The sequence below is a fragment of the Rhinoraja longicauda genome, chromosome 4 (genome assembly GCF_053455715.1).
Source record: "Rhinoraja longicauda isolate Sanriku21f chromosome 4, sRhiLon1.1, whole genome shotgun sequence".
NCBI lineage: Eukaryota > Metazoa > Chordata > Chondrichthyes > Rajiformes > Arhynchobatidae > Rhinoraja > Rhinoraja longicauda.
This window is the reverse complement of record NC_135956.1, coordinates 47,429,407-47,457,168: the sequence shown is the minus strand read 5'-3', so window position 1 is coordinate 47,457,168 and position 27,762 is coordinate 47,429,407. Positions and strand designations below refer to the sequence as shown.

Here is a 27,762-nt window from a genome sequence, read left to right as displayed (position 1 = left end):
AGAGCGAGAAAAAAAAACTCTATGTTCAGTTGACCACACAAAAAAAAATCTCTCAGTTTAAAAAAACTTGTTTTGTTGATTTGCTTTCATTTTACGGATTCCTCAAAAGAGGCACGATTCAGACAACGGGGGGAAAAAAACTTACAACATTCTCCTACAGGTCTACACCGCACATGCCCTTCTTGTCGGCGGGGTGCCTTCAAACACCAGCGTGTGTTTTTGGAAACGTTCACTCCCCAGATAAAAAAGATGTTTTTATTTAATTGTGTTAGTCCGACTGTCCGTACTTTAAATGCACCGATAGTTTAAACAAAACCCAGGGCTGCACTCCTGATTGGAAGGGGAAGAGCATGTCTGTGTGCGGAGGAGGGGTGGGTGGGGGGTGGGGTGCACACACAGGTGAGGGGGGCTGCAGGGGATGCAGCGGTGTGGACCAGCAGCGAGGGGCCATCGCACGATCATGACACACAGCATTTGACAGACAGCTGACAAACTACGCCATTCACACGGAGAAACAGTGCACCCGTCTCCCGCATTGTACAAGATGCAACATAGTCGGCTGTGTGTGTGTGGAGGAAGGGGTGCGAGAGAGGGGAAATAAACCTAAACATTAATACTATCTCCACATCTTTCATTATGCAAAGGATTTGGATGAAATGCAAAAATAAATAAAGTCCACTCTCTCTCTCTCTCTCTCTGTGTGTCTTACCTGCCGAGCGTCGCGGTGCTTGTTGCTTTCTTCTCGGCATGGCTTAGGTTTCTTCTGATGCCGGTTGGGACTTGCCGGAGTTTTGACTTTAATTTTCGGTGTTTTCATGCAGACCAGTAAAAGGCAGAAGGCGAAAAAGTAGCGATTTTTTGTTGATGCGAAGGAGGGGGGGGGGGGGGTGGGGTTGGGGTGGGGGTAATGTGTGTGGGTTGGGGAGGTTGTATCAGAGAGGAGTGGTGGACGGACAGGGAGGGAAGGGGGGAGAGGAAAAGTTGTAGCTCTTGAAAGAGAGGAGGAGGCGGGGAGTTTCTAATACGGTCCCCACTCGCTCTGCTAAAGGTTGGTGGTGTGGGTAGAGTCTTGATATCGAAAAACGCCTCGGCCGCTCCGCGGGGCTCCTCGGTGACAGGAGATAACAGTGAGAGTGAGAAGGATTCCAGCCACCGCTTCATGCGCATAAGTCAAGCACACACTCCAGTTACTTTGCACCACAGGTTCTTGTCTCTCTCCCTCTCTGCCCACTTTCAGCACTTCAATCAATGCAGCCAAGACATCACACACAGTTAGTTGAGTGAGGGAGCTGTGAACTATTTCTGCACCATCAGTATTATTATTATTATTTTTTTGTGTGAAGGGGGCGGAGGCGGCGGGGAGAAAACTCTTGTGTTGGGCTCCGGGGAAATCCACCGTGCAAGACAGTCTCAACGGATCCACAGAGCCATCGAGCAATACCCAGGGATAAATAATCTCCTCTTCCTCCACAGGCACCAATGTCCTCAATTACCTCCCTCGCTCAGGAAACATGAACACAGCGCAACAACATTTGTTGTCTGTTTTTTTGCGATCCAAATTTAAAGAGGCATCCTGTCTGCGAGATGTGCTACTGAAACCCCTCGCAATGTTTCCTCCCCAGGCGAAAGAATGTTTGCAATTCTTGGACGAGGATTCAGCCGTTTGGACAAGCAGTAAGATTTGATTTTGATTTTCCCCCAACCTTTCTTTAAAATCTTAAAATTTCCCTGGGACGGTTCCAGATTTCCAGGGTCTCTATATTCCAAACTTATGTGTCGACAAGAAAGCTACGTCAGGTTTCAGCTCAGCTGGCCTTGCGGGTGTTTCTGTTGGCGGTCTCTGGAGTGGTTGGAGAGGCGGGATGTTGTAACGTGAACTTTCCAAGTCACTGTCAATTGGGTCTCCAATTGAAGAGAGGTCTCTCTCCCCCCCCCCCTCTCCTTTCAAATTAATACTGTTTTTCTAATATAAAATGTCCGCTAATTTGGGTTACAGTTGTGCAGAGAACATGGATTTCGCATGTTTTTTTAAATCTTCTACTTTTGGTTGGTTGAAACTCGGCTCCAGATTGATTCGTTACACCTTTAAGGAAGTGAATGCTTCGTACGGGAAGAGGAGGGCCTCTCTCTCTTTCTCTGCCGCGTTCTTCCTTCCACTGATCTTATTCAGTAATATTACTCCACACAATTGTATTTCCACTACCTCCCCACCTCTCTTTGTGCCGCAAAACCCCTATTATAAATAATATTTTTCTTGAAAAAACAAGTTCCTCTTATCCTTTGATAAAAAGAAAGCAGCTGGTCGAATCCAAGCAATAATAACAGAACCCCCCCCCGAGTAACGTGCATTAACTGTTGGGGCACTTTGCTGAACTTTTATTCCTTGTCCTTACTCCCCTCTCGGGTCGCTCTGCGGCCAGTTTTTTGGGGGCTTGGTAAGGGAGGGGTGGGAGGTGTTTAACGCTGGCTGCTTCGCTCCACTCCACGCTACTAAAGGCAGGGGCTGCCTGGGCTGGGCTGGGCTGGGCTGGCTTCCAGCGATTGCTGCTCACCGTTGTCGAGTCGCCGGCTCTCCCACACACCGTCTCCCGGAATCGGACCCTTCGTCTGTCGGAGGCACCATGAGCAAAAAACAAAAAAAACAAAAAAAACCGGGGCAATGGAAAACGTTCAGTCCGAACTCGAGAGAAGCGGCTCGCGTCCAACCTGTCCGCCCGACCGAACCCCACACACGCAGAATTACTGCTCCGCAATCGGTGAGTGCATCATTCCTCTCCAGAATCTTTAGCTCGGTCGCGGCAGCAATTTTAAAGTAAAACTTCCGCTTGGAACGGTCGATCGGACGATTTGGCTGGCGTATTTCTACAACATAGCGATCGCAGGCTCTGAGTCACAAATCCTCCTGAATTTGTTTTGGGTTTTTTTTAAGAAAGAAAAAGGGGGTGGGGGAGAGATTAGAGAGAAAAAAATAAATGTCCGACCCACTTGCACTTGAATGTTAGAAAGTGCGTGTGGAGGTGATACGTGTAGAACAACTCCAGGTTCCGCCCTGGCATCTGTGCACTCATCCGTCCGTCAAGACCCGTCCATCTATCTATCTGTCAGTCTGTCTGTCTGTCTGCCTTTTGAGTGCCTGTGCGTCAATTCCAAGCGCGGTTACGTGTGGGCTGGAGACTGACACAGATATACTCACATTGACTGACGGACGGACTAACAGGGGGCAGTGCATTGAGAAAGAGAGAGAGAGAGAGAGAGAGAGAATGACACAGTGTCACAGAACTCCAGGCAGAAAAAAATTTCTCCTAATAACTCCCAAGATTGCGGAGGTTTTATTGCAACATATAAGTTAGTCGCAATAAGCAATAGATTTGCCCTTTTTTTAAAACTCTTTTGTACTTATCCCACGCGGGCGATGCGCCTTTCAGGGTTTGGATATTGCATTGTAAAGATAACAAATCATGAGGGGAATTAGTCACACTCCTACGTAATTTTTCTAAACAGAATGCCCGTTTTTATAAAGAAAACCTTGGGATTTTCCCCGATTTCATTACATTTGTGGCACTACGGTCATGCCACATCTTACCTTTGATCACTGCGGTATATCTCAGAGTAAAACTGCCCATGGTTTGGATGACACTACACTTCCAATCCCTTCAGACTCTGCCTCACTTCTCCCTCCCAATGTTTCATTTTTGTTTGTGCAATATATTGAGTCACAACTACATCAAAGCACCAGTTCCCGGTACTTTTCTTCAAGAGTGTTAGTGAGTGAGTGTCGAGAGCATGGTTGGAGACCTGTCCCGCTATTTTACGGTTCCACTCTCAGTCCAATTTAGATAATGTGCACTATGTTGTAAAGTAGAATTTGATGTTCAAACATCGAACAGTGCCCTTAACGACACAGGGGTCACTTTCCACACGTTTCATAAGCCGGATTCACGATTGTCCCACGGTAGGTGAGCGAACTGAAAATAGAATGTTTGGAGCACCCGGGATTTAACATTTTTAATAGTGAAGTTAGTTACGGCTAGTAAACAATACATGTGGACATTTATACAATTCAGGCCATCTTTAATAACCAAAGGACGCGCACACATCCAGATGAATTATTGTTTTCATCTAAATCCTTCCAGAATACAATAGAATTTATCGCGTTCTTTATCGCGAATTTACAGCATCAGCGTTTGGCATTCAGCAAATAGTTTGGCTACAGACTGAATCTTGCCCCGGTAAAATGCTACTTTAGATATTCCACAATCAGCGACCAGAGGGCCCTTGTGATGTAAACAACTACCTGCCGTTCAAACTCATAAGTGCGACTTGGGCTGTCTGTAATCTTTGCCTATTCTTAAAAGAAAATATTCAGATACCTGCTGGTCAGATCAATGGAGTTATTTTCATTACCTGCGAGAGAGGTTTAATATCTCACTCGTTACCCCGAACAATTAATAAGGAGATTAAAAATGAACAACGCGCGTGAATGGATTTTTAAAGGAAAGGCCATGTTAAAATATTCTAATATAGGATTTCGATTTTTTAATAACCCACCAAAATCGCCTTTGCATTTATCCAGGAGTCCCCTCTCCGATACATCTAGCTCCTTGTGATTTTAGATAAACTTATTGAACAGGTTTCTGCACATTTAATTCAGTCGTAAATTCAGTGTGCTTAGGATCGTGAATATTGTATATTAAGACATTACAAACGTCCACTTAAAGGAAATCATTTGAAGGCTTCATTCGTGGGAGGAATTTCTAATGATCATTTGATATGAATTGTACATTTTTATTTCTATAAGAATATGGCGTCCAGGATTCTACATTCAGGCACATCACATTACATTTATATATTTTTTTAAGTAAGGTGTTCTCATGATTAACCTCGCATTGCCGCGATCATGGCTTTTGCAAACCGGTTGCGCTTTTGTTGATTCGCAACCTGAAGTGGAAGATTCTCTTGTCAGAACATCTGTAGTGTTTGTGCCTGCTGTAACCCGATAGGAGGATGTAACTCAAACAGCAGGATACGCTTACTGGCGGTGGAGTAGGTGATCTTTAGTCAGTGCTGTTGCAGATGACACACGCAGGTAACACTGGCTTGCAGGGCGGTTGGGGTGACGGCAAAAAAAAACAAGTTGTACATATTATGAGTACAGTTCAAAGTTATCATGTCCACCTCACCCACCACCGATTTGCCCATGTCAATTTCAGGATAATTTCCTCTCGCCCAATGTTAAGCATAATCAGAACGACTGCTTCCCGGCGAATTCTGCAAGAAAATCTCGACTTAAAAAACAAAAATATGAAATATCCTTTTACTTTAGGCAATGAAGTAATGTATCAAAAAAATGGGGAAGGTATATATAAATGGAGGCGACTTTGGAGCAAGAATTGGGGTAGTTTTGAATATTAAAAAGGCAGTCTCCCTCTGCCCCTATGTCAAAGTGAAGGTGACTGCCCTTGATACCTTGATTATGTCAGGAGCGAGCGGCTAACAGGAGTAATGGGAGGATATCAAACCCAACACATGTGTATTCTCTACAAACTCCGACAAGTAGAGAGAGTACCAGTCTCTGAGCAAAAGGAGTAGACGTTTGAATCTGAGAGAGCGCCGAACATCTATCTTACTAGGTGAAGCATAAGAGAAAGGAATTCTTTTTTTAAACGATCTCTCAAAACTGGTGGGGTGGATCCCACTTTACATTTAAATACAAGCAGAACCATCACTGGATCTCTCCCACCTTAACCAAACATGAAACTAATGTTATTCTTGTCATTAAAGACATTAATAAATATGCTTATTTTTGAATTCAATTTCGACTCAAGTAGAGAGGTAAAAAGTCGACATCTCACAGACACAACCGATCCAAATCGAGACTGGAACCTTTAAAGTTGGTGTTATATTTTTGGGGGTAGGGGGGTCCCTTTAATAATTCAATCTGTTTCAAATGAACTAGTTGGATCTTTGCACCTGCTATCCAAAATGATGTATTGTTGGTGTTTAAAATCACACCTGACACATTTTAAATTGTATCCAAACCTGTTATTGGAGAAAATTCATGATTCTTAGAAGGAATCATTCCCAAAGCTTTCAATCTTGTTCGTATTTTAATATTTTGATTTGGGAATGTATTTCCAGTACCCTCAAAGAACCCGCGCGACTTAACTCCTTCATCATAATATAAATGTATTTTAGCTTAAGAATTAAACTTTTTTTTTGAAGTTTAACTACGTGGGTTAAAACCCATCGTATCAGACATTAAACCCGTTCAATAAAATATGTTCTTTTTCACGGCACAGTGGGTTTGTAATCGTAAGACAATGTAACAACTTGATCTTGGATATCGAGGATTTCTTTTATAGTTCATGTACATTCGAATGTCCTCCGAAACGAATTTCCGCCAACTTCTGATCCAAACTCAGACCAGATAAGGCACAGAAGGGGGTATTTGTCCTCCACATTTTCAGAATCAACATACGAATAAGAGAGTTTTATCTAATTTCGGGCGAGACCTTCCACCGCGGTGCTTAAGGGGTTACCTGCCACACAGCGAAATTAGAATGGTTCCAGTGAACGGCCACTATCCTACTTAACATTCATTCCATTATTCCGCACCACACAACGCACGAAGATCAAATAATTATCCTTCAACTGCACTCACGCAAGGATTCATTTGGTTCTGGGAGATGCGAAGAGGTGAGTTTGGTCAACATAACTCAAGAAACTTAGTTCTTAAACGCATTGGCACAAGAGTTTCCCTTGGCCTCAGCGCGTTAAAGTAATCAGCACCGGTATCAAAACCAGTGAATACTAGATTCACAAACCAATCGTACTTGCTTCTATGAAATAACTAGCTGCTATCCAACAGATATTTAAAAACCACTGGCATCCAGTGCCTGGCTTGAATAATTTGCTCAATTGGATTCACTATAATCAAAACCGGATGCACTTTCCTGGGTGTCTTCGGGCATATCGTCCCCCTTTATCAACTCGCCGAAATACAGGGTGACTGAATTGTTTCAAGAAGTTGTAGCGACTCGTGGAGAGAAGCTTAATCAAGTGCCCAACTGAATGTAATGCACCTGATCCCCGGGTTATGGTAACCAATGCAAATCGCCACCAAATTTACTTTTACTTTGACTCCTAAAATGTCACCATACAAAAGGTGCCATTGTTAGTCCTCTTATCTCTATTTTAAACTTCATGGACATGTTTTAATTCCCAAAATGCTTACCCATTTCCCTTTCCTAAGACGCAATGGATTCCACTATCTCCTTAATAAATCTGTGAAAAAAATGTTTTTTTTTTATTCAAAAAAACATCCTCCTTTTTTCTTTACCTGGTGATTTAAATTGACCAATAGACAATAGACAATAGACAATAGGTGCAGGAGTAGGCCATTCAGCCCTTCGAGCCAGCACCGCCATTCAATGCGATCATGGCTGATCACTATCAATCAGTACCCCGTTCCTGCCTTCTCCCCATACCCCCTCACTCCGCTATCCTTAAGAGCTCTATCCAGCTCTCTCTTGAAAGCATCCAACGAACTGGCCTCCACTGCCTTCTGAGGCAGATAATTCCACACCTTCACCACCCTCTGACTGAAAAAGTTCTTCCTCATCTCCGTTCTAAATGGCCTACCCCTTATTCTCAAACTGTGGCCCCTTGTTCTGGACTCCCCCAACATTGGGAACATGTTATCTGCCTCTAATGTGTCCAATCCCCTAATTATCTTATATGTTTCAATAAGATCCCCCCTCATCCTTCTAAATTCCAGTGTATACAAGCCCAATCGCTCCAGCCTTTCAACAAGCCAAAGGTAAAAAAAAAAAATAATAATATTGGTTTTGTTGCATTGTTAAAATAACTTATTATTTGGAAGCTTCAATATGAATACCTTTGGCTTATTGATATGAGCCCTGCATAGTTAATAGAAACAATTCACTTTGTATCGGAGTGTGCCTGGAGATGATTTTATTATAGCACTACTCTTTGTTCTTAGAGGATTCACTTGTAACACAACCAACCAGCGCATTAACCAGTGTTCAGCTATATTTTTAAATGTTCAAAGAAAACAAGATTTCAATTATCACTTTATAATAAACTATCTCCCTCTGCATACATTTCAGTTCCTTTTTTTTAAAAAGGCCTTCATCATCAAGACTTACAATTTATGGGGTAATATTACCAAATAATTGACAATTTGTGCTCTAATGGTACTCAAATATTTTAATCAATTGGGTCGCTGCTAAAATCCTCAAGTCTAAAGGACATATTTCTAGTGTAATGAATATTTGAATTCCTCTGCAACATGATAATTCTCAAAATTGTTGGCGAGTTGTATATATAGCACTGTGAGGAACAGGGATGGATGTTTTCCAAACAATTGCACCTTATTACTCTGTAAACTGGCAATATTTGTACTCTGTAATCTGTACTCTGTAAACTGGCAATATTTTCAGACCACCTTCAGTAGTCTGTTACAAGGAGACTAAAATATGGTGCCTCGGAAACAGTGGCAAGAGGTCAATCCTTTTCCATGATCTTTTATTAACAAGAAGAGCAAGGCTTGAGATCCAGATGAGAACTGCAGCACACCAAGAGATTTAAAAAAATCACAAGCTAAATCCTACAATTCTGATGCTGAGGACCATTTCTGCAAAAAGTAAGATAGAGAAAAAAATAGAGATAAAGAAGAATAAAAACATTGTAAATAACAGAAAACAGACAAGAGTGATTTTTCAGGGACTGCAATACAATGCAGGGATTCAGATGACACACATAAACTGTATGAGGTTTGCCCTTTTCACAAATGACTCCATGTGAAATCACAGCCTTATAATTCCTCTCTCCTGTCCATTATAAGCTATATAATATTTCTTTCTTTGCTGTGCCAATTTCCAAATGTACAAATAAATATAATGTATCATAATACATTGCTGGGTTATTTCAGAATTGTTCTTATTATAAAATGTTAAAACAAAACAACGGTTGGGGATTTTACACATTTACAAGTGCTATTTTTTTAAAAATCTAGCAAGACGTGATCTAGGTTGTGCTGACTGAAAGGGGAATGGAAGCAGATTCGATAGGAACTTGCAAAGATTTTGCCAATTCCAGGTTGAAAGGAAATATTTAGAGGGCCGCAGGTGAAGAGCAGGTGAGTGGGATTCATCAGCGACCTCTGTCAAACAACTGACACAGACAGATTGGGTCAGATAGCATCTCATTGTGTTGTGGGACATGCAATATTTCTATTAATAAGGTAGATTTGGAAAATGGCACTGTCACTGACTGGATAATGGTTGGCAATCATCTGCAATAACCTTGTGTTGGGTTCTTGATTTTAATGGTGTTAAGATAGGTAGAAACCTTATAGGAAGTTGTAAGATGGACTGAGCCACGCAACTCTAGTATACCTCTTTGTTGCTGGTCACCAAATAAAATTGGTGTAGGAAAGCACATTTTAAGATGCAATTTTTAAGATTAAAAATTTTTAATTTCCAGATGTTGGAAATCTGAAATGAAATCAAATATTGTTGAAAGTATTTAGCTGTTTAGTTGGCATATGTGAATAAAGAAACAGATTTAATGCTTAAGGAGACACCAGACTGCAGATGCCAGAATCTTGAACAAAATATCAAACTGCTAGTGGAATTCAATAAATGAGTCAGCATCTGTGAAAGGAAATGGACAGTTGACATTTCAGGTTAGTTCATAAGTTCTAGAAGCAGAATTAGGCCATTCGGCCCATCAACTCTACTTTGCCATTCAATCATGGTTGATCTATCTTTCGCTCTGAACACCATTCTCCTGCCTTCTCCCTACAACCCCTGACATCCTTACCAATCAAGAATTTGGCACTTTCCACCTTAAACATATTCATTGACTTGCCCTCCACAGCAGTCTGTGGCAATGAATTCCACATCAGATCAATGTTTCAGGTTGTTGACTTGTCGGAAGAACGGATGTTGTTCTTTGAGCTTGCATCAGGCTATGTTGGAGCAGCGTAAGCCATTGACAGAGAGGTCTAAGTTTGAGCGAGATGGACAATTAAAATGACAAACAACTCAAAGCACTTGGTCACTCTTACAGACAGGATGGAAGTGATCTGCAAATTAGTTACACAGTCTGCATTCAGGTTCTCTAATGTTGAGGGAAACACATTGTGAGAACCGAATGCAATGCACTAAAGTTGCAGACACAAGTAACGGCAGATGGAATCTTGTGCAGAACACAAAGCGCTGGCTTAGCTCAGTTGGTCAGGCAGCATCTCTGGAGCACATGGCATTCCAGAGATGTCCTCCAGAAATACTGAGTGACCTGCTAAGTTACACCAGCTGTATGTGTTCTGGACAAAGTTGCAAGTGATTTCACCTGACCTTTTGTCAACCTGAAATGTGAATCCTGTTTTTATCTTCAAGGATACGTCTGACCTTCCGAGTGCTCCCCCCCCCCCCCCCCCTCCCATTTTTTGCTTTCAATATTAGTGTAACATTGAGTGGGTTGCATGAATGCCCTTTGGACAGTATGTGTTATTAGGGAGTAGGGGTGGGTTAACCAGCCAATGTGTGTCAGCCAATGAATCAGAGAAGAGGTGAAACATATGACGAAGTAAACCATTCTACAATAAGTAAATTGATATTAGTTTATTGTTGAAGGCACTGAGATACAGTAGAAAAAATGGTTTTGCTACCTAATCAAATCGTACCACATATTAGTACAATCAAGCCATACACAGGTATAAATAGGTAGTGCTATGAAATATAAATGGAGTGCAAAATATAGTATTACAGCTACAAAAATAAATGCATGGGCCACAATGGGGTAAATAGGTATGGAGATTGGGGTTACACCTATTGTTTATGAGAGTTCCGTTCAGTAGTCACATAACAGCAGGGAAGAAGCTGTTCCTGAATTTGGTGGTGTGTGCTTTCAAGCTTTTGTATCTTCTGCCCAACAGGAGAGGGGCACAATTTTTGTGCACAATCCGCAGGCATTGCCACTTTCATTTCACTGCACATCGTGTATGTGTATGTGACAAATAAACTTGACTTGACTTGAGATAACAGGGATATTGGTGGTCCTTGACTATGTTGGCTGCTTTCCTGAGATAGATGAAGCGTAGACGGAGTCAACGGAGGGAGGCTGGTTTGGTGATGGGCCGGGCTACATCTGCAACTCTGCAATTTTTTGCAGATCAATTTAGTTAATATACAGTTTAATTAGTCTAATTAAAGAATAGAACAAATAGTCTACAGCAGTATCCACGAGTAAAAGAAAGGTAATTTCTCCAGAAAATGCAGTGAGTAGAGGATAACTACCTGTCCAATGACACACGTGATATTGATCCAATCACTTCTATGGTGTGGGCTCCAAACTTGATTGAAAAGAATGTAACTCAATCATCTCTATTCCACTTGACTAGTGTTGTTGCCTTGTGCATCCATAACAAAGACAGTTTAAGATCGGCTTAATTGACTGACGGTGTATTGTGCAACTTATTGGAATTTGTATAATACAGGGCATTTATTCTGTTTGTAATGTCTGGGCTAATTAAGGCAGGAGAGGTCTTTTTTTCCGACAATACAAGAAGGAAATTGTACTTGCATGTCATCTTTAACAAAGCAAAGCACTTTGAGGCCCTTAATCAAAGCAATACGAGACAATATTTGAAAATTGGGAGGGAATATTATGGATAGATGTCAAAAGTATCGAGGATAGTTACGTAGAAAAAATAAATCACAGAATGTTTAGTGATTAGTTTGCACTTGCTCGGACACAATGTGTAGGAAAATAACTGCTGATGCTGATGCAAATCGATGGTATCACAAAATGTTGGAGTAACTCAGCGGGTCAGGCAGCATCTCTGGAGAGAAGGAATGCGTGACGTTTCAGGTCGAGATGCTTCTTCAGACCCGAAACGTCACACATTCCTTCTCTCCTGAGATGCTGCCTGACCCGCTGAGTTACTCCAGTATTTTGTGACACCTTCTGCTTGGACACAATCTTCTGTTAAAATGTTATTGCAATTTCCCTTTGCAATTATTACTATTAACTATATATAACTATGCAGTTTGTTTTCTTACTATTATCTATTTGCATAGTTAATGTGATTGCTATTATTGAATCATTTATGTGAATTTAAAGTTATAAAAAGGTATACTTGTCTTTATATACTGATTCAGAATTAAAAACAGTTTTGATTTAATGCTACTTCTTTAGACAGTGCATGGTGAAAAGTGAGTTAAGATTTCACAAAGGCGTGATCTTGATAGATTTGAAGTGCAGTGCTAAGAGAAGCATATAATACTCAAGAATCTCATAATCTGAAGGGTTAAAATTTTAATGGATTTTTTGTTCGTGAAGGGTGCTGGTTATGGCTTGTCTGTTCCAAATTTAAAATTACACTGTGGGCTGGATGAATAATTGGTTCGTCCAAACGCAACCCACAGTCCTTATGTTATACAGTTCCATTCAAAAACCTACTGGTTCATGAATAATGAGGTGTTAAATGGACCTATTTAGACAAACAATTATCAGATTGGTATTTGAAAAGGTGAAAACAAGGCCATTAATCTGTTATTTAAATGTACAAGTGATTTTTAAACGATATACTGATATACTGGAATTAAAATTATACTAGAATTATACACTTAACAGGAAATACTCTTGTAGAAATGGACGTCATGAAAAAACATTTAAAAAAAGACTATTTAATCAAATGCAAAAAAATATTGGAAATCTGAGTATAAAATAATAAATTGCTGAAAACACTTAGCAGTTCGGAAAACATCTGCAGAAAGAGAAATTGTTAATGTTACACGTCTGAGGTCTTTAATTGGCATTTTTTTAAATACCAAAAAAGTCCTACGCGTGTTTTTTTTGGAGGTATTTAACTAAAAGGATGCTATCATTGAGGTCTTCAGTGAGCTAGATTTTAGAAACTGTGGGGAGGTATGGAAATATAGGGAGGAGCCTACATACACAGCGTTAACAGTAGTGAGGGGCCAGGGTTTATACAAAGGATATGAGTTGTAAGATGTTTATCTCTCAGCCTTTTGTCTCCTTTTAATCTCTGGCTTTTGTCCACCCATTTGCCAATCATCCCCCATCAACTGTATCCACCTATCACTTACTTGGCTTTGTCCCACCCCAGCTCTTTCCAGCTTTCTCCCCCCAACCCCACCCACTACAATCAGTCTGAAGATAAGTCCTGTCCATGTGCTCCAGTGATGCTGCCTGACCTGCTGAATTACTTCACACTTACTGTTTTTTGCTCAAATTCCCAGCATCTGCAGTTCCGTGTTTATCTCATTTAAGTTTGGATGGGATTGCGGTGAGACCACAAGAAAGGAAAATGGAGGAACTGCAACAGAGGCCGCTATTCTACACTCTGCTTCTCTACTCTTTTGGCTCTACCTGCCATATCTATTTATGGTTTGATTATAATCATGTAAGATAAGATTTACATGGAAAGAACATACAGTATTGCAGCATTGTAACATTACAATTACATAGAAACATAGGGGAAAAATAGGTGCAGGATTAGACCATTCGGCCCTTCGAGCCAACGGCTAATCATCTAAAAAATCTGTACCCCATTCCTGCTTTTTCCCCGATATCCCCTGATTCCTTTAGCCCAAAGAGCTCAATCTAACTCTCTCTTGAAAACATCCAGTGAATTGGCCTCCACTGCCTTCTGTGGCAAGAATTCCACAGATTCAAAACTGTCTGGGTGAAGACATTTTTCCTCAGAGAAAGTGCAGGAAATAAAAAGACAGATTCACAACTCTGGGTGAAGATTTTTTTTACAGAGAAAGTGCAGGGAAAAAAGTACAAGGTCTACAATGAGGTAGGCTGGAAGATTGGGACTACAACCTAACAGGTGGGAAGATCGTTCAGTAGTCAAATAATAAGGGGGAAGAAGTTGTTCCTGAATCCTGTGTCTACAATTTATAGATTCCTCAACATGGGAAACATCCCACAGCATCCACCATATCAAAGAGTCAACTCTCATTTTCCTAAACTCCCGAGAGTACAGGACCAAACTGCTCATTCTTTCCTTGTAAGGCAATCCATTCCACCCAATAAAATTCTGTGCTGTCCTAACACCGCATCCAAATGTAATCAAACCCTTCCTTAATTAAGGAGGCTTCTAAGCAATTATCTAGGTCTGGTCTTACCATTGTGCATAGCATTGTGGGAAAACCTCCCCCTTCTCTCTCCTGATCTACCCAGGTCCTCTCAAGCACATCTTTCCACTCCCACAACCACCCAGTTCTTTTCCCCTCCCCCATCTTCCCTTTCTACTCATCACCAATGCCTATCCTCTCTCAGGGTCTCATATTTCGCTGCCCCACCCCCCCCCCCCCCCCCACAGTGTCCTCATCTATTCCCCTGGTTCTACATTTCACTCCTCCTTTCTTTCTTATCAGATTCCACCATCTGAGCCCATTGCCTTATTTCACATATCACCTTCAGCCATTGCAACTATCTCCACCCTGCCCTCTCCCTACCAATTAAACCCTCCTCAACCTGGATCCATCTGAAGAAGGGTCATGACCCGAAACGTCATCTATCCATTTTCTCCAAAGATACAGCCCAACCCGCTGAGTTACTCCAGTATTTTGTATCTGTCTTCCTTCTGTCACTTGCCAGCTCTTGCTCCACCCCTTCCGCTCTCCTCTTTCTACCAGCTATTTCCCCTCTACTCCATCAGTCTGAAGAAGGGTCCCGATCCAAAACACCATCTGTGCACTTCCCTTCACAGATGCTGCCTGACCTGTTGAGTTCTTCAGAGTTCTTCCAGCAGTTTTTTTTTTTTTTAACAAGATTTCAGCATGTGCATGCTGTTATGTGTCAATGACGACATGTTATTTGCTTTGAATGTTCACTTCACAGCAGAATATTGATGATGAGAAATTACAACTGAACAGAATAGAATACACTCAGAGAGAATAGTAAGAAGCACAATGAAATAATGGTTAACTAATTCAGGGCTGATTATCACTTCAGTTATTGTCCAATTAATTTTCCCTTTCTTTAAAATGCTCTTTGTGTTTATTTACCAAGTAATTTTGGTACCATGGCTGTTGCAGTAGGACCACAATATTCAATTCTTCCATTACTTTCTCCCTCTGCTGGCTACAATAGTGACCTACAATGGCTACCAATCAGAATTGCCACAATTTTATAATTCACACTATTGTTTTCCAATCCCTCCTTGAAATCTCAGCCGTCCCTGAACTCTGTAAGCTGCTCTCACATTCCAAGACAAATAGATTTTGGACTCATAACATATTTGCAGTACAGGAAGATACCATTCAGCCCTTTGGGTCTGGGCTGGCTCTTGGTAGTACAATCCCCTCAGAACACTTGCCTCTTGTCCTTGCTTGACTTTAAAGGCTCCGTCATTCCTGACATTGTCTTTAGCTGCCTTGATCCTAAACGTTCTAGTTCGGTCCTCTGACCACCCTGCCTCTTCTTCTCTCCAAAGGTACAATTGAACTCCTGTCTTTATGGTTAAGCTTTTGGTCATCTATCCTAATATTTCCTTAAATGGTTTGTAAAATGTTATTTGCTAACACTCCATTGGTGTTTCATTCTCTTAATGCTCCTGTTGTCATACAAGTTGCTGCTGTGACCTATGCCATGCTTACTGTCAAGCTGGGTATAAGCCAAGATCATGAGGGTTGAAGCAGTACAGGGCATTGAGTTTAGTGGTGTGCTATGGGTTAGGTCCTAGTTTTGCAGACACCCCATTAATGGTGGTTATGGGCTTCTGGAGAGCTGTATCAGCTGTACTTTCTAAAAAGATAAATCACATGTTGAATTCACACCTTCTCCCTACCCGCATTTCGGCACAAGGCCACTAATCTTTCAAATTGTTGCAAGTCATGGGCTTCTCCATTACTGCAGATAGTGACTAGCTGATAGTTTGGACACAGCACACAAGGGGGCAGAGCTGTAAGGCTCTCTCATCTTCACCATCCATGCTTCACTGCTTTATCTTGATTGGCAGCTCAAGAGCTGGTGACGCATGCTAAGGTGTGTCACCAACAACTTTAATGGCTAGCACCAATGTCGTTCAAACTTTGCACTTTGCCTCATGTAACTTGAACCTGGACAGACAGTAGCTTGTATTTTTATGGCACATTTTCATGCCTCAGGACTTCCAAAACACTTCACAGTCAGTAAAGTCCTTCTGACATGTACTCACCATTGTAATACAGGAACATATGCCAGATGGTCTATGCACAGTAAACTCTCTTAGCCAGCAATGTGATAATGGCTGGGTAATTAAATATTAGGTGTCTGCTTTTCTACTCTTGCTATCTCTGTAATTTCTTCTATTTCAAGAATTCTCTGAGTTCCCTAAGTTCTAGGAATTCTGGGCTCTTTATCAATCCTGACTTTTATTTGTATTGGCATTAGTTTAGTATTGTCATGTTTAGTTTATTATTGTCATGTGTACTGAGATACAGTGAAAAATGTTATTTTGCTCCATAGATGCAACTGAGCCTTCAGCAGCTTGGGCCCTAAAACGTTGCAATTCTTACTGCAGACCTCTCTTTCCCCCACCCCCTCTCCCTTCCTCTAAGGCACTTCTTAAATCATCTTCTATTGACCAAGCTTTAAGAAGGAGGAATGGTCCCAACCCAAAACATCATCTGTCCATTTCCTCCACAGATGCTTCCTGACCCGATGAGTTCCTCCAGCATTTGATTTTGTCTCAAGATTCCAGCATCTGCCATCTCCTGTGCCCTCATCATCAGCTTTTATTTGATAAAATTTCTCTGAAATGCCTCGGGAACATTTAGCTACTTTAAGGGTACTATTAAATTATAAGATGCAAACGTTTCCTTAATGATATTGGTTAGGAAGCTGGGGAAGCTCTCCTGCTCATAATTTCAAGGAACTAAGGCCCATTTATATTCCAGTTCATAGTTCCAAGGGTGCAGTGCAATTATTGAAGGTTTCATTCAAACATTAACCTGACCAAAAATCATCTTATGAGAGAAATTGCTTTGTAAGACTTATTTAAAAAATGTGCTTGTAACATATTGAAGGTATAACAAAATGCTGGAGTAACTCAGCAGGTCAGGCAGCATCTAGGAGAGAGGGAATGGATGATGTTTCGGGTCGAGACCCTTCTTCAGACTGATCGGTCTTGACCCAAAACATCACCCATTCCCTCTCTCCTCGATGCTGCTTGACCTGCTGAGTTACTCCAGCATTTTGTGATGCCTTCAATTTGTACCAGCATCTGCAGTTATTTTCATACACTGCTTGTAACATATTGATCAGTTTACTTCCTTCCAACTTTCATAATCCATACTTCTGAAAACTGTTATAACTGAAAGACCCTGTAATGTTTGCTTACCTATATTTTGCAACTGTGAAACATGTTAAGGTAGTGCTCTAGTGTGCTAAAATGCATATAAACATTTTTAATTAGTTATGCTTTCCTGGAAATTAACCTTCTTTATAGTAATGCATGGATCTTAATTGCATCTCCCTTACTACCATTGCCTAACAAGATCCCACCAACTTTACTTTGAGGTTTCCTATGGACCTCAGCCTGGACTCATTTGAACTTTATACCAGCTCACTGAGTTTTAGTGAGTTCCATACCTGGACTCCCAAAATCTCACTGCAACGTGGACATGGATATTCCAGAGATGATAGGACAAAGCGATTAGTGCAGCCAGCAGCAACTTTGGCATTGCATGAGTGAGGCTTTCTGCTGAAAATTCAAAAGTTGCTGCTGGTGATGCAGTGTGCCTTCACCGTACTGTTGCAGCCTTCCCTCCCTTAACTGGGCTGAAATAAACAAAGCTCCAGGCTAACAAAACTTTTAATGAATCAGTCCAAAAGAAAAAAATTACTTAGCCCTAATGCAACTAAGTGTAAGTTTTTATTGGTCTCTGATCCCAAGGACTAATCCATCGTATATTGCAAAACATAAGGATTTTCAACAAAACATTTGGCATTTCAGGTACGACTTCAGTCACTAATAGAAACATAGAAACATAGAAAATAGGTGCAGGAGGAGGCCATTCGGCCCTTCGAGCCAACACCGCCATTCATTGTGATCATGGCTGATCATCCACAATCAGTAACCCGTGCCTGCCTTCTCCCCATATCCTTTGATCCCACTACCCCCCAGAGCTCTATCTAACTCTCTTTTAAATTCATCCAGTGATTTGGCCTCCACTGGCCTCTGTGGCAGAGAATTCCACAAATTCACAACCCTATGGGGGAAAAAGTTCCCTCTCACCAGAGTTTTAAATGGCCTCCCCTTTATTATTAGACTGTGACCCCCTGATTCTGGGCTCCCCCAACATTGGGAACATTTTTCCTGCATCTAGCTTGTCCAGTCCTTTTATAATTTTATACGTCTCTATAAGATCCCCTCTCATCCTTCTAAACTCCAGTAAATACAAACCTAGTCTTTCCAATCTTTCCTCATATGACAGTCCTGATAATATAATGTAATATAATATAATATATAATGTCCAAAATGTATTTAGCATTGAAAAACATTTTAAAAATTGATGAATAATATTCCCTAGTTTGGAGTCTGTGAACATTCTTTAATGTGATTGGCTGTTTAGCCACTCTGATAACTTATTGGATGTTGAGCACCAGGAATCCTGTTGACACTGAGGACAGCATTTGTCAAAAATCAAAGTTTAGTTTAGTTCTGAGATACAGTGTGGAAACAAGCCCTATGCCTCACTGAGTTCACGTCGACCAGTGATCACCCATACACTAGTTCTATCCTATACACTAGGAACAATTTACAGAAGGCAATTAACCTACAAACCTGCACATCTTTGGAAGTGGGAAGAAACCAGAGCACTCGGAGAAAACCCATGCAGTTACAGGGAGAACAAACAAAGTCCATGCAGACAACACCCATGGTCATGCAGGCACCCATGGTCCATGATCATGCAGGCACATGACCCATGGTCATGCAGGCACCCATGGTCCATGCAGGCAACACCCATGGTCATGCAGGCACCCATGGTCCATGCAGGCAACACCCACGGTCATGATCGAACCCATGGTCCATGCAGACAACACCCATGGTCATGCAGGCAACATGAATCCATGATCATGCAGGCCCATGGTCATGCAGGCACATGACCCATGGTCATGCAGGCACCCATGGTCCATGCAGACAACACCCATGGTCATGATCGAACCCGGGTCTCTGGCGCTGCAAGGCAGCAACTCTGCCGCTGCCCAGTTCTCTCTCCAGCGATGGCTGGATGTTTGCAGATAATTTGTTTTTGTTAAGTCTGTGGGAAGTGCTGACAGTTTACCTCTGACTGCAAATTCTGCGTTTTGCTGATAAGTTCAAGGTTAGTTGACCTCTGCAAACTGGATTGAAGAAACTTGACTCTAAATGAATGAGCAGACCATCCATTGATGACTAATGAGTGGCATCTATGATGGTCACCATTGTCAACACACTTAGCTTCTTTGGATAATGAGAATTCCAAAGATACAACCATTGGTTTATAACCAATACATGGGAACATGATTGGGTGACTTCAACTGCCAAACACCTAAGTTCAATTATTTCCCCCCTAACTTATTTTCTTTCTTGCTTCCTTTTTCCTCACTGAAGACCCTCTGTGATCGAGTGTTTACTTTCCTGTCCATATATCTATCTCCTCACCTTTCACTTGAGAGAATTTGTGTTGATAATTACCCTCACGAAGCACCCTGGGATGTTTTATGATGTAAAAAATGCTACATCAATGCAAGCTGTTGTTTTTGCTATTGTACCAAGATAGCAATTTGTGTGAGGATGGGATTAAAATGAATACAGCTGTGTTCCTACTGATTTGTTGTTTGATTTCATCATCTACATTACATGACAAAATGTCAGGTAACTATGATACAATAGACTGGCAATCTCATCCTTTATCCTCAGAGACAGAAAGGAGGAATTTCGTAAACCAAAAGATTCTCAGAGAGCTTTTCACTCTCAGTATAAAATGTGAAATAAATCAGCACATGTATCAAGAGAGCTGAATTTAAGAATGCTTGGGAAATTAAAACTTTTATGCTGGATATAGAATTTCCTAGTAATTAACTGCATGATATTTTTCAAAAAACTTGCTGTAATCATTAATCCTCTTTTGGGAGTGTTATTGCTCACTAAGGGCATTGTGCACACTAATGGTGATATCTGCTTTGCAGCTGCTGCCAGTACAGTCTTCTCATTCCCTCTACACAATGCAGAACAGCTTTCATAAAGTTTAAGAAAGACATATTGCAAATACTATGTCCAACTTCAAACTGAAATCTGAACCCTAGGGCTGGGGGTAATGATTAGAATCTGCTCTTGGCAGCAGGCAAGTTCTTTGATTCACTAGCTGCGTTGTGGTCACTCCAGTGGGCAGCTCCTCAATCTCCCAAATAGTCGGCAGTTGAACATTGTCCAGGGTATGAACATAAGATGGTAAGCTCATCAAAAATATTTCAGATAGAGGCAAGAGCTGCATGCAACTACTTTTGACTTTGTGAACCTCTTGGGATTTAATTAACCCTGTGCAACCTCTTGGGTTTTGATTAACCCCGTGCCATCCAAGCTACTAAGGAGAGAAAATTCACATCACTGCCTGTCCTGAGGGGAGGAAAGTGATTTTTTTTTGGTTTTGGCTCTGTGAGGAATATAACTTCATAACTTTACACAGTAAAGTAAAGTAGATCATGATGGTAGATCATTGCCTCACAGGGCCAGAAACCCGTGTTCAATCCTAACCTCAATGCTATCTGTGTGGAGTTTGCTTGTTCATCTTGTGAGTGTGTAGGTTTTATCTGGATGCTCCATTCTCATGCCACAAAGAAAATCAGGTTGGTAGATTAATTAGCCTATGTAAACTGTTAGTTGTGTGAGTGGTAGAAACTTAGGTTGGGGGGCAGGGGAGGAGGGGGGGGGTGGGATTGATGAGAATGTGGAGAGAATAAATAAAATAGGATTAATTAGGTTTAGTGTAAATTGGTAGTTGGCATGGACGTGTTTCTGTGCTGTGCCGTTCTCTGACAATGACAATTCAGTGCCTTCTTTTGCTGAAATGCAGAGTAAAGCCTACATTCCTAGGGCGGCACGGTGGCGCAGCGGTAGAGTTGCTGCTTTACAGCGAATGCAGCGCCGTCGACTCAGGTTCGATCCTGACTATGGGCACCGTCTGTACAGAGTTTGTACATTCTCCCCGTGACCTGCGTGGGTTTTCTCCGAGATCTTCGGTTTCCTCCCACACTCCAAAGACGTACAGGTATGTAGGTTAATTGGCTGGGCAAATGTAAAAAAAAATTGTCCCTAGTGTGTGTAGGTTAGTGTTAATGTGCTGGGATCGCTGGGCGGCACGGCCCCGGTGGGCCGAAGGGCCTGTTTCCACGCTATATCTCTAAATCTAAATCTAAATTCCCTTACTGTTTTGATTGTTGAAAGGGAAAGGGGCATCAGTGTAACAATCTCATTGTTACTGGATTGTAACAATGGAATCCACTGTTCCGGGATCACAGGACGGTTACAGCATGGAAGCAGGCCATTTTGTCAATGCAGGCCTTGCTGGCTCTATGCAGGATGAGCACATCTCAATGCACCCAACTGGCTGCCATCACCCCATTACCTCACAGGATGTTGCCTAGGTTGGAGAACTTCAGTTATGGGGAGAGATTTAGTTTAGTTTAGAGATTCAGCGTGGAAACAGCCCCTTCAGCCCACCGAGTCTGGGCCGAACAGTGATCCCTGTACACTAGCGCTATCCTATACACTCGGGACAATTTACAATCTTTTTACCAAAATCAATTAACCTACAAACCTGTATGTATTTGGAGTGTGGGAGGAAACGGAGTTTCCGGAAGGAACCCAAGCCATTACAGGGAGGACATGCAAACTCCGCGCAGACAGCACCCGTAGTGTAGATGGGCTATTGCATGCTAGCCAGTCGTAGTGCTTGTTAGTAGTAGTCCCGCCTAGTATGTGCTTTATAATATTAAGAACTCGCCGACGTCAGGCAGTAGATGTAGCAGCTCGGAGCTATAATGTACTGCAGGTCCTATGATGAAAGTGCTTCAATAAGGATGGAACCGGGTCTCTGGCACTGTATGGCAGCGACTCTACCACTGTGCCACTGGGCCGCCCTGGAGAGATTGGATAGGATGGGTTTGTTTACTCTGGAGCAAATTAGGCTGATGGCCAATGTGCCAAAAGCCAGTTTGACTGTGATGCCACTTTCAACGAACTATGCACCTGTACTCCTCGATCCCTCTGCTCTACAACATTCCCCAGAGCCCTACTATTCATTGTGTAGGTTCTGCCCATGTCAGTTCTCCCAAAATGAAACACCTCACATTTCTCTGTATTCAATTCCAGCAACCATTCCTCAGCCCATCTGCCCAACCGATCAAGATCCTGCTGCAATGTTCGATAGCCATCTTCATTATCTGCAATACCACCCACTTTTGTGTCATCTGCAAACTTGCCAACATTCTTATCTAAATCATAGATATAGATGAAAAAACAGCAATGGGCCTAGCACCGAACCCTGAGACACGCCATTAGTCACAGGCCTCCAGTGTGAAAAACCTCTGCCTCCTTCATTGAAGCAAATTTTCTATCCATTCAGCTATCCCTCCTTGAATCCCATGGGATCTAACCTTCCAGAGCAACCTACCATGCAATACCTTGTCAAATGCATGGTAGCGCAGCGGTAGAGTTGCTGCTTTACAGCGAATGCAGCGCCGGAGACTCAGGTTCGATCCTGACTACGGGTGCTGCACTGTAAGGAGTTTGTACGTTCTCCCCATGACCTGCGTGGGTTTTCTCCGAGATCTTCGGTTTCCTCCCACACTCCAAAGACGTACAGGTATGTAGGTTAATTGGCTGGGTAAATGTAAAAATTGTCCCTAGTGGGTGTAGGATAGTGTTAATGTACGGGGATCACTGGGCGGCACGGACTTGGAGGGCCGAAAAGGCCTGTTTCCGGCTGTATATATATGAAATGATATGATGATAATAAGGTTGGGTAAATGGGCAGAATCTTTTTCACATGGTTAGAGTATCAAAAACATCATGTCGTGGATTTAAGGTGAGAGGAAGGAGTTTTAAAGGGAAGACGAGGGAGTGATTGATATCTGGAACTCACAAGGAGAGGAAGTAATTGAATTAGATTCAATTAACAATGTTTCAAAGACATGTAAACAGGCACTTAAACAGGCAATGCTTAGAAGAAATGTAATAAAAAGGCTAGAATAACTCAGCAGGTCAGGCAGCATCTCTTTAGAAAATGGATAGGTAATGTTTTTGTTCGGGACCCTTCAGATTGAATGCTTAGAAGAATAATGACATAATGTGGGAAAATGGGAGTAGTGGAGATGGGCAAAAAGGTCAGCATGGACATGGTGGGCTGAAGAGCCTGTTTCTATGTTGTACAACTTTTGAGTTCAATTTTCCTCCACATTATCTTCCAGTGCAATTAATTTCAGATTCTTACCACTAGCTGCAGACAAAAGGTTACTCCTCATGACACTTTTGCCAGTTACCTTGATTGTATATCCTGTAGTTCCTCGCCCTTCTGCCACTGGGAACAATTTCTGTCTAATCAATCAATAACTCTACTCCTCTGCATGGAGTTTTATGATTTTAAGTACCCAAAATCAAATCCCCTCACAACCTCCTTCGCGTCTAAGAGAACAGCTCCAGCTTCTCCACTCTATCCACATCACTAATGTCCCTCAACTTTCATTCCAGTAAATCTAGCAATCATTCCAGAAAAGCACTCCTGCGGCCTCTCCAAAGCTATTACATCCTTCATAATATATGGTGCACACAACTGGACACAGTATTCCACTTGTGGCCAAAGCAATATTTCGTAAAAGTTCACCATGTTTCCTGTGTTCTCCATTTCTCTAGAAAAGCCAGGAGCACACAAGTTTGCTTGTTAATACAAAGTACATTGCAGATGAACCTTTGAAGTGTAATCACTATGGTAATGCATGAAATGTAGCGATCTGTGGGTTGTTTTTTTGATTCAAGACTAGTGATCAGTGGAATGTTGCTGGGTCCACAATTGTTTGTTTTCTACATTAACGATTTGGATGACAATGTTAGTACATTTGCAGATGACACCAAAATTGTGCATTGGTAGACAGTGAGGAAGGAGACCAAGTTTACAACAGGATCTTGATAAGTTGGAAAGATGGACCAACGAATGGTAAACAGAATTGAACACTGTCAAGTAAGAGGTGTTGCACTTTAGTGTGTCAAAACAGGGCAGGACCTACATACTGTAGTAAACGGTAGAACCCTGAGGACTGTTGCACACCCATAAGATCTGGGAGTACACGGGCTTGGTTTCCTGAAAGTGCCAAATCAGGTGGACAGTGTGGTTAAGAAGGCTTTTGGCACCCTGGCCTTCATTGGGAAGAGTACTGAGTACAAACATTGGGACATCACGATGCAGCTGCACAAATCGTTGGTGAGCTGACACCTGGAGTACTGGCTGTCCAGCTAGAGGAAGAATGTCGTTAAGTTGGATAGAGTGCAGGAGAGATATCCAAATTATTACCAAGGCTTGTGGGCTTGAGATATACGGTGGGCCATTTTTCTTTGGAACGTAGGAGACTGAGGGATGAGCTTATTGAGGTGTACAAGATCACGGTGGGTATAAATAAAATGAACACTCACAGTCTTTTTCCCAGCATAGAGGATTCTAAATCTGGAGGCATAGGCTTAAGGTGAGAGGGGAGAAATGTAAGAGGAACCTCGAGGGCAACCTTTCACTCAGAGGGTCGTCCGTAACTGGAACGAGTTGCAAGAGGAAACTATAGAGTAGACACGGTAAAAATGTCTGGAAGATATTTGGACGGATATATGGATGGGAAGGGTTTAGAGGGTTATGGGCCACATGTAGGCAAATGGATCTGGCCCAGAATGCCAATTTGGTCGGCATAGGCGGGGTGAGCTGAAAGGCCTGTTTCCGTGCTGTATTCTCGTGTTTGCTTTATGACGCATGACTAAGAAACAGCAAGCTTTCACAAAAACCAATGCCACCATGACCAGACTCACTGTTTTAGTGATGCTAACTGAGTGACAAATGTTGACTAGGACCCTGGCTAGAACATTGTCAAGGACTCCAATCACTGTTCAGACTTTGTAGGGGAGCCTTTCTCTGCTCTATTTCTGGATGTCAGAGGTGAAATGGGAGCATGGTCAAGGTCAGATTGTTGTGCAGATGTCCCTCTTAAAATGTATGTTGAGGTCTGTGAGAGTTGGTAGACTTTACTCGACACCCCAGCAACAATGATCTGATATTGATATCAAAAAATGAAAAGTTATAATGTTTCTTCTTGCTTAACAGATAATAGTTCAACAAAATCCACCCACCTTCCCTCTGGAGGGACAATAATGGGAATTTAGTTTCCTCTTTTCACGGGGTTAAATATTGTGCCAATTGAGAACATTTGTGTTGTTTTGTTGAAATGTAAGCTGGAAGTTGAGTTGAGATTGGAGTTATGGACTTAGACAACAAGGAAAGTCTCTTCTGCAGCCCAAGTCATCCATCCCAATCAAGATTCCCCTTCTAACCTCGTGCCATTTGCCTCTATTCATTTAAACCTATCCTAACCACATAGCTGTCCAAATGTCCTCCAATTGTTGGACAAATTACAGATAATGATAATTCAGAATATAGGAGGGAGATCAATCATCTGAACAACAACCTTGCTCTCAACATCAACGTAAAACCAAGGAACTGATTGCTGACTTTGGAAGAAGGAGGTCGAAGATCTACAAATCTGTCTTCATCAGGGGAAGAGAGTCAACGACTTCAAGTTCCTGGGTTTGCATATCCTGAAGATCCATACTTGACAGAGCACATTGATGCAAACATAAAGAAAGCCCATCAAGACCTCTACTCAGAAGATTGAGGAGATGCGGTATGTCAACAAATACGCTCTCGAACCTCTACAGATGTACAATAGAGAGCATATTGACTGGTTACATCGCGGTCTGCTTCGGAAATTTCAACACCCAGGAACCATGAAGATTACAAAAAGTGGAGGACATTGCCAATCCATCACGCTTTATGACTTCCCCACCATCGAAGGGATTTATAGGAAGCGCTGCTTCAAAAAGTCACTCAATATTATCAACCTTTGCCACCTTGACCATGCTCCCATTTCACCTCTGCCATCAAGAAGAAGATATAGGAGTCTGAAAACTGTCATGTCCAGGTTCATGAACAGCTTCTTCCCAACAACAGAAGGGGATGAAGGGCATGAATATTCTGCAGCGTGACTTTAGAGAGCTCGGAAAAATGCTGAAAAGCAGGATCTCCAGGGTGGTTATCTCTGCTTTGCTTCCAGTTCCTCGTGCTGGCGAGAGCAGGAACAGGAAGATACAGGACCTGAATGTGTGGCTGAGGAAATGGTGCAGGGGGCAGGGATTTAGATTCTTAGATCACTGGGATCTGTTTTGGGGTAAGGGGGAATTGTACAAAAGGGATGGATTGCACCTTAACAGGTGGGGGACCAGCATTCTGGCAGGGAGGTTTGCCACTGCTACACGGGTGCTTTTAAACTAAATAAGGGGGGGGTGTCAAATGGGATAGTCAAGGATGGAGTTAAAGGGAAAGAGAGTAAAGGGATAGTTAGTGACCCCAGAATTAACGGGAAAGAAAGCTCACAAAGGGCTAGGAGAGTATGGCCAAGTGTAATAGGGATCGATGTGAAGGGTGAGATGAGTAAGGAATTAAAAGCGCTGTATATGAATGTGCGAAGTATAAGAAGTAAAGTAGATGACCTTAAAGTAGATGAGGTTCGTAGATATGACATTGTGGGGATTACAGAGACGTGGCTGCAGGAGGATCAGACCTGGGAACTTAATATTCAGGGTTATACGTCCTATAGAAAGGACAGACAGGTGGGCAGAAGCGGTGGGGCAGCTCTGCTGGTGAGGGATAAAATTCAGTCCCTTGCGAGGGAAGACATAGGGACTGACGAGGTAGAGTCACTGTGGATTGAGTTGAGGAATTGTAAAGGCAAGAAGACACTAATTGGTGTTATCTACACCCCCCCAAATAGTAGCCCGGATGTAGGGTGTAAGATTCAGCAGGAGTTAAAACTGGCATGTAAGAAAGGTAATGCCACTGTGGTGATGGGGGGTTTCAATGTGCAGGTCGACTGGCTCTGAGATGGATTCTTAGAGCAGCTTGTAATGGAGCCCACCAGAGAAAAGGCAATTCTGGATTTAGTGTTGTCCAATGAACCAGATTTGATAAGAGAACTCGAGGTAAAGGAACCGCTTGGAGGAAGTGATCATAATATGATTAGTTTTAATCCGCAATTTGAGAAGGAGAAGGTTAAATCGGAAGTGTCAGTTTTGCAGTTGAACAAAGGGGACTATGAAGGCATGAGAGAGGAGCTGGCCAAGGTAGACTGGAAAAGGATCCTAGCAGGATTGACGGTGGAACAGCAATGGCAGGAATTTCTCGGCATAATCCGGAAGATGCAGGATCATTTTATTCCAAAAAGGAAGAAAGATTCTAAGGGGTTTAGGAGGCAACTGTGGCTGACAAGGGATGTTAGGGATGGAATAAAACTAAAAGAAAAGATTCCAAACACAGCAAAGAGTAGCCAGAAGCAGAAGATTGGGAAACTTTCATAGGACAACAGAAGGTAACAAGAAGGGCAATATGGGCTGAAAAGATGAAGTACGAGGGGAAGCTGGCCAAG

General features: G+C 42.2%; 1 protein-coding gene and 1 long non-coding RNA gene across 3 annotated transcripts in view; one reads left to right on the top strand and one right to left on the bottom strand.

Annotated features, from left to right (window-relative positions):
- tshz1 (teashirt zinc finger homeobox 1) overlaps window positions 1–3,326 on the bottom strand; it is a 208,906-nt gene extending 205,580 nt beyond the window's left edge. For both annotated transcript variants that reach the window (XM_078397683.1, XM_078397684.1), the window contains exon 1: window positions 710–3,326. In XM_078397683.1, the coding sequence (XP_078253809.1) occupies window positions 710–749 (40 nt within the window). In that variant the 5' untranslated portion in view covers window positions 750–3,326. The remainder of the gene's footprint in view (window positions 1–709) is intronic.
- The window catches only part of LOC144592743 (uncharacterized), a 49,055-nt gene continuing 22,313 nt past the window's right edge, over window positions 1,021–27,762 (top strand). Inside the window, exon 1 of the long non-coding RNA XR_013547174.1 lies at window positions 1,021–2,756. This is a non-coding gene — a long non-coding RNA (uncharacterized LOC144592743). The remainder of the gene's footprint in view (window positions 2,757–27,762) is intronic.